This window comes from Megascapheus bottae, chromosome 6 (genome assembly GCF_031878675.1).
Source record: "Megascapheus bottae isolate mThoBot1 chromosome 6, mThoBot2.hap1, whole genome shotgun sequence".
Taxonomy (NCBI): domain Eukaryota; kingdom Metazoa; phylum Chordata; class Mammalia; order Rodentia; family Geomyidae; genus Megascapheus; species Megascapheus bottae.
In genome coordinates this window covers 77,345,750-77,356,338 of record NC_143514.1, presented here as the reverse complement: position 1 = coordinate 77,356,338, position 10,589 = coordinate 77,345,750, and the positions used below count along the sequence as shown (strand labels likewise).

Below are 10,589 nucleotides of genomic sequence, written 5' to 3'. Positions count from 1 at the left end.
TCACTGGCTAAGGGCTGTCCTGGGTGGCTCCAGGAGACTAGACGTCGTGTCAGGAGAGAAATGTAACCCCCTTCCCCCACAAAGAAAAAGGACACTCAACGTTCCACAAAGGGAGCTGGGTGAACTGTTGGGGTGGCAGAGGAGGAGGAATGCCTCTTAACTCCAGGAGGTTCCCATTTGGCAGGAGAGGCCAGGTGAGAGACAGCTCTCTGGAGCTCTGCGCGGGGCGGGGCCTGCGCGGGGCGGGGCCTGCGCGGGGCGGGGCCTGCGCGGGGCGGGGCCTGCGCGGGGCGGGGCCTGCGCGGGGCGGGGCCTGCGCGCGGCACGTTGTTAGCGGTCTGCGGCTAGGAGTCTGGACATAGGCAGGTACAGAACAGGAAATAGGCCTCCAACTCCTTTGGTAGGTAGAGGAGGGAGTCTTTTTCCTAAGTAGGCAGGGGTGGGGGATGATCTGCAGGGGGACCAGGGAGAGGAAGGGGCTGACAGGGCGAAGTGGACTGAGGAGCCCAGGCCAAGGGTGAGTGAAAAGCTTCCGTGGATTGAGCCGCCTGCAGTCAGCTTTGGCAAGAGGCAGGCGGGGCAGTGAGCCCCAGTTTGAGGGCCTAGTCTCCGTGAGTGGGCCTTCTGAGCTCTGTCCCTTCACCCCGGTCCCTCCCCCTGCCTCCCCAAGCTGGCAGTTTACCACTTGAGCCATAACTCCACTTGTGGCACTTTGCAGGTTAACTAGAAGTGAGTCTCTGACTTGGCACTGGTGACCCACAGCTGCAATCCTAGCTGAGATCTGAGGATTGCGGTTCAAAGCCAGCTGGGGCACTAAAGACCGTGAGACTCTTAAGTCCAATTAACCACCAGAAAACCGGAAGTGGCTTTGTGGCTCAAGTGGTAGAGCCTTAAATTGAAGAACTCAGGGACAGCATCCAGGCCCAGAGTTCAAGTCCCACGACCAATCAAAAAAGAAAAACACGTGAGGGGCCCGGAGTTTGGTCTACTTAGTGGTAGAGTGCTTGTCTAACATGAACCAAGGCCCGGGTTCAATTCCTCCGTACCACATACATAGAAAAAGCCAGAAATGGTGCTCTGTCTCAAGTGGTAGAGCTCTAGCCTTGAGAAAGCCCAAAGACAGTGCTCAGGCCCTGAGTTCAAGCCCCAAGACTGGTAAAAAAAGAAAAAGAAAAAGGAGTCAGGCGTGGTGGCTCAAGCATGTAATACTAGCTACTGAGATCTGAAGATCAAGGTTCAAAGCCATCCCGGGAACAAAAGGAAGAACAGGAGACTCTTACCTCTAATTAACCTCAAGAAAACGGGAAGTGGGGCTTGGCCCAAGGGTAGGGCGATGGCGATAGCCTTGAGCTGAAGAGCTCAGGGACAGCGCCCAAGCTGAGTTCAAGTACCATGACCCACAAAAAAAAAAGAAAGGAAGGAAGAAAAAAAAATGTGAGAGTCTTCAACTGACCAGCACAAGGCTGGTCTGAAAAACTAGTTCAAGTTCAAGTTCTGCTTAGCAAGTGTGGTGTCCTAAGTTCAAATCCTAGTACTTCCAAAAAAGAAACAGAGGAAGGGATTAGAAAAGGAAGATCCAAGCGAAAGCGCAAAATATGTGCACCAAGGAGAGGAGACTAAGGGGCAGGAGTCGTGTGGGGCAAACCCAGGGCAGCTGAGGAATGCATGCGATCTGGTCACCCTGGCCTCCCCCTACAGAGCTTGTCTTGCCCTCCTGCCCCAGTGGGGATGGAGCCCAGGGCCAGCTCAGTGACCCTGAGCCATCCCCCAGCCCAGCCCACCTGCTCACAAAGGCAGACCCAACCCTGATGTGAACCAAGAACACAGCTGCCTCTGCCCCATGGAGCTGAGACCTGTCCCCAGCCACAAGGAGAATGTGCCTCCAAGGCCTGTGGCTGCTGCAAAGCCAGGCAAGAGGCTTAGTGAGGCCTGGGTGGTGGTGGCAGAGATGGAGTCCCCTCTACCTGTCTGCCTCCCAGGGTCTTACACATATGTCCCTGGAGACCAGGAGTGGAGCTGGATGTCCCCTGAGGCTGAGCCAGGGTCCCCTGGCCAGGCCCAGCTGGGGGAAAGGGTGGGGACTCCCTGCTCAAACCCCGTCAAGATTCTAAGAAGACATAAAATGGATCCAGCTCAGGACAGAAACAGCCCAAGGACACAAGCCAAAACTGTGATGTGTGTCCTGCCTCTAAACTGTTCTGGCTGGGGGCCCTGAGCACGTAGCTTCCCTCTCTGAGCATCAGTTGAGATCGATAAAGAGCCACATGCATGACCCTCGGTATTAGCCAGCCCTGTGCCTACAACCCCTCAGCCACCTTACCAGTCCCTGCCAGCCCTCTGCATGCAGTTGGGGAGCCTTGGGGACTAGGGCGGCTGGGGCTCACTTCCACTCCAGCCTGTCCCTCCACTTCTCATGCTAGCCATGGAGGGCATCTCCCCCTCGCACACTCCTTACCTCTTCTCCTCATGCCAGCCTCACTGCCAACCTGGATCTGCCCCCCTCCTACCCCGATCCTCACCACTGTCATCTCCCCTATCAGTGCCGGCTCCTACCCAGAGTCTGGCTGTCCCACCTGAGAGCTGACCACTGTGACTATCTCCACTGTCCATAGACCAGCGGACTGTCCGGAGGAGCCTGGGCTGTGGACATGACTGGCGGCTGCCTGTGAGCTGGGTTAAGAACAGAAGGCCCACTGCCACCAATTCCCCTCAGTCCCAGGAGCCCCGCCAGGTCCAGACCAACGTGGCCAGCCTGAGTCCCCACCTGGGCCTGGCTCTGAAGGACTCAACTGGCCAGTGGGACATTTCAGGCTTCCAGCAGCAGAGCAACGTGAGGCCCACAGCGCACAGGAGGCCCGTGGGGAGCGCCCGAGAGTCAGCTGTACAGCAGAGCAACCTGGGCCTCCATGCGACCACCAGCCTCCACCTCCAGCAGGGCCCTGGGCAGCGGGCTCCCCCATCCCTCCGTGCACAGCAGGCGTCCCTGGGCACAGCGCCCTCCATCTCTCCCTCTATCTCTAACAGGCTCAGCACAGGCTTTACACATCTTGATGGGCAGATGCAGCTGGAGGATCCATCCTGGCACAGGCTGGGGGGCTGGGCCCCCAGGCTCCTGGAGGAGCCCCTCACACTAGAAGACCTGGCTGTCCCGAGGCAGGCTAGGGCCCCATCCCCCGCTGCCCTCCACCAGCTGCTGACCGCTGTGCGGCAGCTGGAGCACAGAGCCATCAGTCTTAGTTGCCAGGAGGCCTGGAAGCCTCCAGGTCCTGCACAGCAGGGCCCTGACTATAGCTGGTCACCCCCCACCCATCCCCAGCCCTGCCAGCCTGGCTTCACCTCCCTGGATGAGAAGAAACAGGCCCGAGGCCCCAGGAGGACTGCTCGGGCCTCAGAGATGACAGCACCCCAGGCTGGACTCCAGGACTATCCAGTGCCCAGCAAGCCAGGGTCCCCCAAGGCCACCTCAGGAGTGGTAACCCATGGTTTTCTTGACTCTGAGCAGGGGCCAGGGCAGAAGTACCCCCAGTGGCCTACCTGTGGCAGGAGGCACAAGGTTGCCTCCAGTCTCACACGAGGGGAGCTCAGCTTCCCTTCTTCCACTGGGAGAGTCCTGCGTAAGTGGGAAGGAGAGAAGGCCCAGGGGCAGCAGGCCAACAGGAAGGAGGAGACAACCACTTCCGGCCTACCCAACCCAGCCCTCTCCTGTAGGAGTGTCCAGCAGGTAGAGGTCCCAAGAGGTGAGGGTGGGTTATGGGCTCTGTACTGAAGGCTGGGAGGAGCCTCAGATCCACCCGTCCCTTTGGCCTGAGTGTTGTTACATTGCTCCCCCAGAGCAAAGCGCAAAGCATTGTGGTCCAGGAGCTCCAGGCCACTGGGTGAGGCCATGGTGGGGGGGGGCTGGGGGGGAGTGGGGAGGGCAGGAAGGGAGGGGGCACTCCAGGGACAGTTCCTGGGCTGTGAGGACAAGTCTATTGGAGCTATGGCTCCCGGGACAGCCATGCTTTCCACACTGCCCCCTGCTGGACAGGGCTGTGAATGTGGGCCTACACTCCCAGTGTTGGGTCTGGCGGTGCCCAGCCCAGACCTTGGGACCTGTGTGTCTCAGGAGGTGTTCTGGAGAAGGTTCTCCTGGTCAGTAACTGGGCATTAACCCTCATTGCTGGGATGCAGTGTGCCCACCAGAGGACTGGCCAGCCGCTGATCCGCCACTGTATGTCCCCAGCTGGCAGCTGCTGCCCACGTATTTTGGAGCCTGGAGGCACTTGGCCCAGAGGCGGCAGGCAATGGCCATGGCGGAGGCTCTGAGGCACCGGCAGCTGCTGCAAAAGGGTCTCCAGGCCCTCCGATGGACTCTGTGGCTCCGGGAGGCCCAGCTAGAGGTGGCGAGGGGGCAATACACCAAGGCTCTGCTGGCCCGGAGCTTCCAAGAGGTCAGACATCTTCAGGTTGGGCCTGGGGAAAGGAAATGGAGCGCAGGGGTGTCTAGGAATTTGGTCGACTGAGGAGGGCCCCGCTGGCGACCCCTCCTAGCTGGCCATTTTTCCACTGTGTGACCCTGGGCAAATGACTTAACCTCTCCCTGCCTCCAGTCTGTCTTTAAGATGATGGCAGTTGTAAGATGAAATGAAGGAATACTGAGAGCTCAGTAGCACGACTCCACACAGCACTCACTACCTCAGAAGCAGGTGCTAAGCCAGGGGCTTGTGGCTCGCGCCTGTCATTCTAGCTACTCAGGAGGCTGAGATCTGAGGAGCACAGTTCAAAGCCAACCTGAGAGGAAAAGTTCATGAGTTTCTTGTCTCTAGTGAACCACCAGAAAACTGGAAGTGACACTGGCTCAAGATGGTGGAGCGCTAACCTTGAGAAAAAGAGCTTAGGGTCAGGCCCTGAGTTCATAGCCCCACAACAACGAAAAACAACAATGGCAAAAAAAAAAATGAGGGTGCTGTTTTTACTAGTTTTGTCTGCCAGGTGTGCTGTTTGTCACCCCTCTCCCCCTTATTTAGCCATTCCTAGTAGGGAATGCTACTAGAGGCAGCAGGCAGGCCCTGGTGGCTCACACTGTAATCCCAGGCCCTGTACCCCTGTTTTGACCCAGTGGAGACGACTGGTTCTACAGCCACCCCCCACCCAGGCTGCATCAGGACCCCCTACTTCCAGGAGAAGCCGGAGCCAGGACCCAGGCCGCTCCTCGGGGAGAAAGACAGTGGAGGACGCCACCCGGAGGAGCAGGTTGGTCAGTGCGACCAGCACGGCTTGGCTCCCCCTTCCCCACCTCACTGTCTCTCACCCCTCCCCAGCAGAGAAAGAGGATGAGGCAGGCAGATGTAAACACAGACTTGGGCAAATGCCCATGGAAGTACTATTTGTAATTGAAAAAAATTTTAAATAAGAGGGCTGGGAGTTTGGCCTGGTGGTAGAGTGCTCGCCTAGCATGCACAAAGACCCGGGTTCAATTCCTTGGTACCACATGCACAGAAAAAGCTGCAAGTGGTGCTGTGGCTTAAGTGGTAGAGCTCCAGCCTTGAGAAAACCCAAGGACAGTGCTTAGACCCTGAGTTCATGCCCCAGGACTGACAAAAAGAGAGAAAACAGTAGGAATTATGTCATGGTTTAGCCACACAATGCCCAGCTGTCAGTATGATGGTTATAAAGATTTTTAATTCTCCTTTTCTTTTTAATATTGTTATTAATTTCTTTTTTTTGTCAATTGTGGGGCTTGAACTCTGGGCCTGGGCATTGTCCCTGAGCTCTTCAGCTCAAGGCTACTGCCCTACCCCTTGAGCCACAGTGCCACTTTGGTTTTCTGGTGGTTAATTGGAGATAAGAGTCTCACGGACTTTGGTGCCTGGGCTGTCTTTGAAACTTCATCCTCAGATCTCAGCCTCCTGAGTAGCTGGGATTACAGGCGTGGGCCACCGTGCCTGGCTCTTTTTGTTCCTTTTTCTTTCCTTTCTTTCTTTTTTTTTTTTTTTTTTTTTTTTTTGCCAGTCCTGGGCTTGAGCTCAGGGCCTGAGCACTGTCCTTGGACTTTCTCAAGGCTAGAGCTCTACCACTTGAGCCTCAGCACCACTTCTGGCTTTTTTTCTATGTATGTGGTACCGAGGAATCGAACCTGGGTCTTCATGCATGCTAGGCAAGCACTTTAACCACTAGGCAAAACTTTTCTTTCCTTTCATTATCTCTTTCATTCCTTCCTTTCCTTTCCCTCCTTCACACTCCTACCTCCCCCTACTCCCCTCCCTGTACCTTTGATAATGAAGAGTAAAATGAATTGTCTGGAATAGAGCAGGAAAGCCTGGCCCAGCACCTGAGGCCCCAGGGGCTGGGAGGTGAGGGCATGGGGGTGGGGGAGGGGGGCACACCAGCAGGGGCGCTGGTTGTTCCTGGTGTCTTCCCTCTCAGTCCAGGGCCACGGTGGCTTGCGGAGGGGGCCAGGTCTGTGCCATTGCAGCCTGGGCAGAGACCACATGTCAGAGACAGCAAAGTCCGGGTCTTGCAGGCCCTGCATTACCTGGCAGGTGAGGTGGAGGGGCACTGGGAAAAGGGGTGTTGGGGCCGAGCCACACTGGCAGGGCAGAGGGGAGCAGGTCCCGCGCTCATCCACATGTGGAGAGAGTCGCTTTGGTAATGCCAGTTGGAGCATCATGGTGACCTTCCTCCCGAGGGGTGTCCATGTTACTGGAGAACTGAGGCCCAGAGGGGTTAAAGGGTCAGCCTGAGGACACACAGCGTGGGAGGTACACGTGCCATGCATTGTGGGCCACGGGTGCCATGCCGCTCTGGCCAGAGGCCTGAGTGTGTGGCTCACAGTCCCAGAGCTGAGCGTGCCCAGAGAGGGGGAATGGCAGGCCAAGAATCAAGGCCCCTCTGGGCCTGGACTCTGCTCGCCTTCCCGCTCCTCCCTCCCTCCACAGCTTTCCTCCTGTGGTGCTATCAGAAGGACCAGGCCAGGCGGGAGAAGCAGGAGAAGGGGACCCTGGCGGAGGCCCCTGGGGCTGCACCAAGGACTCAGAGGACAGGGGGCTCCCCCCAGGCCTGGGGCTTGCGTGCTACTGAAGTCGCAGCGGTCCCTCACTCCCAGAGAGCCTGGCTCCGCAGGTAGGAGGACATGGAGGGATCAGCTCCCGGGATAAGGATGCCAGTCAGTGCCAACCTCAGAGCAGGTCCTGAGACAGCCCCCCGGGGAGCTATAGCCCCAGTGCTTGTCTCAGCCTCCCACGGGGCCCTATCCCAGGGGAAGCCAGGGCTCACAAGGGAACACACAGAGCAAGCGTGGGTTTGAATTCAAGGCCTTGGTGCTGACCCTGACCTCTTTTACTCAAGGCTGCTCCTCTACCACTTTGAGCCACAGCACCACTTCCAGTTTTCTGGTGGTTACTGGGAGGTACAAATCTCACAGCTTTTCCTTTCTGGGCTGGCTTTGAACCACGATCCTCAGATCTCAGCCACTTGAATGTGCAGATATGAGCCACTGGGCGCTGGCTTCCAGGTTAAGTTGGGAACTTTCCTGGATAAGTGATGATCCCTGTCTTTTTTTTTTTTTTTTTTGCCAGTCCTGGGGCTTGAACTCAGGGCCTAAGCACTATCCTTGGGCTTTATTAAGGCTAGAGCTACCACTTGAACCACGACTCCACTTTTGGCTTTTTCTATGTCTGTGGTACCGAGGACTCGAATCCAGGTCTTCGTGCATGCTAGCTAGGGAAGCACTCTACCACTAGGCCAGACTCATAGCCCTGATCCTGTCTCTTAAGACAGAGGAGCCAGGCACAGTGGCTCATGCCTGTAATCTTAGCTACTCAGGAAGCTGAGATCTGAAGATCTCGGCTCAAAGCCAACCTGGGCACTAAAAAGTCTGTGAGACTCTTATCTCCAGCTAATCACCAGAAAATGGAAAGTGGCACTGTGGCTCAAGGTAGGGTGGTAGCCTTGAGCTGAAGAGCTCAGGGATAACACCCAGGCCCAGAGTTCAAGTCCCATGACCGACAAAAAAGTAATAAATCAATAAAAAAGAGAGGACAAGGAAACTCCATGAGCACAGAGTCCTGCTGGACATTTGTTGGTCCAGGGAGGAGTCCAGGGGTTTTGAGATGGTGGCAGGAGCCGGGGGAAAATTATTCACTCAGGGCCATTGTATCCTAAGAGCCAGGAGGCTGGAGGACTTACAGGAGCATGTGATGATGCGATGTGAGGTTAGAAATGCAGCACCCTGGGCCGGGAGTTCAGCCTAGTGGTAGAGTGCTTGCCTAGCATGCATGAAGACTCGAGTTTGATTCCTCACTACCACATACATAGAAAAAAGCCAGAAATGGTGCTGTGGCTCAAGTGGTAATTCTATAGCTTTGAGAAAGTTTCCAAGGACAGTGCTCAGGCCCTAAGTTCAAGCCCTGGGATTGACCAAAAAAAAAAGAAAGAAAAGAAATGCAGCACCCTGGTCTCTGGCCTCTGGGTAGGAACTGGGCAGAGTCTGGGTGGGTGTGGACGGCACAGGGGAAGCTGCTGGGGCCCTCTGGAGCCTGGGCAGGTAACATATGTAGCTACTCAGGACCTCTCTGCACACCATTTCACAGACAGGGAAACTTCCTCTCTAGGTGCTTTGGGGCCTGGCATCGGTTTATGCGAAGAAGAGCTCAGTGCCAGGAGCTCCTGGCCAGCCGCAGGGTGAGGATGCTGAGGCTGTGTCTGCAGCGGTGGCTGCAAATGAAATGGCTCCGGGCCTCGGATGGAGCCAGGGTGATGCAGCTGGCTCTCTGCTGGCAGAGGGCAGGTAAAGGAGTGGGGTCAGAGCATGCCCTTTGCTCCCAGCTCTGCACCCCAAGGTGCCACCCCAGGGCCTGGACACTGTCCCTGAGCTCTTTTGCTCCATGCTAGCACTTGACCACGTTGAGCCACAGCGCCACTTGCGGTGGACCGAGGATTAACTGGAGATAAGAGTCTCACAGACTTTCTTGCCCTGGCTGACTTTGAACCATAATCCTCAGATCTCAGCTTCCTGAGTAGCTGGGATGATAGGTGTGAGCCATTGGTGCATGGATTCTTGTGGCAGCCTCTGTGGGGGTGCAGCCTAGCACACATGGGGTCCCCAGCTAACTGGGTCCCCTCTCATGGGAGCTGCCCAGTGTGAGAGACTATCTCCCCCCTCCTCACTCCTACTCAACAATTGGAGCTTCTGGCCTGATGGGGAAGCTGGGGTGTTGGAGGTACCCCAGAAGGGAGGGTTTGAAGGTGGCCGGAAGGGGCGGTGTCCATGGAGGGAAAGGCCTACAGGGGGCAGAGGCCCTGGCTGCACCATGCTTTGGGGGTGATGGTTCACCACCTTGTGACTGCTTTCAGGGAGCCTGGTGGGCAGTGACTCAGGAGCCTCCAGGGCCCACAGCCTCAGGACAGCGACCCAGGCTCAGGCCCGGAAGCAGTATTCCCTGCAGGAAGCCTGCCGGAGCCTGGCCCTGCAGCGGGTACTGCGGCTCTGGATGACTCGGCTCCGCCAGCACCAGCAAGCCACGTAAGAATCCAGGAGGTTGCCCCTCGGGTCGACTGCGCCACAGAGTGAGCACACAGTCCTGGACGCCAAGAGCCGTGTCCACCTGGGCGTGGGCCGCCATCTCCCCTTCCTTACAGCCAGCACAGGTCCTGGCACGCTGTGGTGTCCAGAGGAAGCCAGGCTCCTGTCTGTGGCCAGGCAGGGAGCTGCTGGGGGCCTAGGCTGATACCTTTTCTATGCTGCCTGCCAAGGACAGTGACCATCAGAATTCAGAGCCCAGGCTGAGCATGGAGGCACAGGGAAGCCACATCAGCACATGCAGGGGCTAAGGATCCAGTCTGTAGGCTGAGTGCCCTGGCTCTTGGCTTATCACTGTAATCCTAGCTACCTAGGAAGCTGAGCTCTGAGGATCATAGTTGGAAGCCCAATGGGCAGGAAAGTCCGTGAGACTCTTAGTTTTAACCAGCAAAAGCTGGAAGTGGAGCCGTGGCTCAAGTGGTTGAGCACCAGCCTTGTGTCAGAATGTCAAGAGACAATGCCTGGGCCTGCGTTCAAGCCCTGCTATTGGTGCATGTGCACACACACACACACACACACACACACACACACACACACATCTGAATCTCTGGGGCTAAGACTAGGTTGGATATCAATATTTCCTTTTGCTCTTCTCTTGGGGTGGAGGGTGCTGGGGTTGGAATCTGGAGTTTCCCCCATGCTAGGCAAGTCCACACCCCCCGAGTCCCTGAGATCCACTGTGGGTGGGTGCAGGGCTCCAGCCTATGACTGGGCTGGGGCGAGAAGGGCGGGGACTCACCCATCCCTCCCTCCCTCCACCCCTTCCACAGCTCCTTCTCCCAGGGCATCCAGCGGCGCCTGCTGCGGGACATCCTGAGCTGGTGGCGTGGGAGGGCTTGGAGCCTGGACACTGGGTCAGACAGCGGGGAGACCACATCAGCCCTGAAGCCATGGGGGTGTTCTAGACAGCAGGCTTGGCTGGGCTGCAGCAGCACACAGGGTGCTCTGGAGGAGGTAAGGGGCAGGGGTGGGGTGGGGACCAGCCTTCCCCCATCCTCCCCCTCTCTACCCTGCGGGCCCCGAGTGGCCT

At 57.2% G+C, this 10,589-nt stretch overlaps 1 protein-coding gene and 1 long non-coding RNA gene across 2 annotated transcripts in view; both read left to right on the top strand.

The window, feature by feature from the left end:
- Positions 1 to 2,605: 2,605 nt before the first annotated feature.
- Positions 2,606 to 10,589, top strand: part of C6H1orf167 (chromosome 6 C1orf167 homolog) — a gene marked incomplete at its 5' end in the record, with an annotated part of 15,573 nt that continues 7,589 nt past the window's right edge. Inside the window, 7 exons of the mRNA XM_090334029.1 lie at positions 2,606 to 3,721; positions 3,832 to 3,875; positions 4,223 to 4,430; positions 8,454 to 8,524; positions 8,592 to 8,767; positions 9,334 to 9,502; positions 10,330 to 10,513. Coding sequence (XP_090190155.1) covers positions 2,606 to 3,721; positions 3,832 to 3,875; positions 4,223 to 4,430; positions 8,454 to 8,524; positions 8,592 to 8,767; positions 9,334 to 9,502; positions 10,330 to 10,513 — 1,968 coding nt within the window. The remainder of the gene's footprint in view (positions 3,722 to 3,831; positions 3,876 to 4,222; positions 4,431 to 8,453; positions 8,525 to 8,591; positions 8,768 to 9,333; positions 9,503 to 10,329; positions 10,514 to 10,589) is intronic.
- LOC150062507 (uncharacterized) lies at positions 5,108 to 7,078 on the top strand. The gene is made up of 3 exons (XR_016536012.1): positions 5,108 to 5,232; positions 6,406 to 6,521; positions 6,918 to 7,078. It is a non-coding gene; the product is annotated as an uncharacterized LOC150062507 (long non-coding RNA).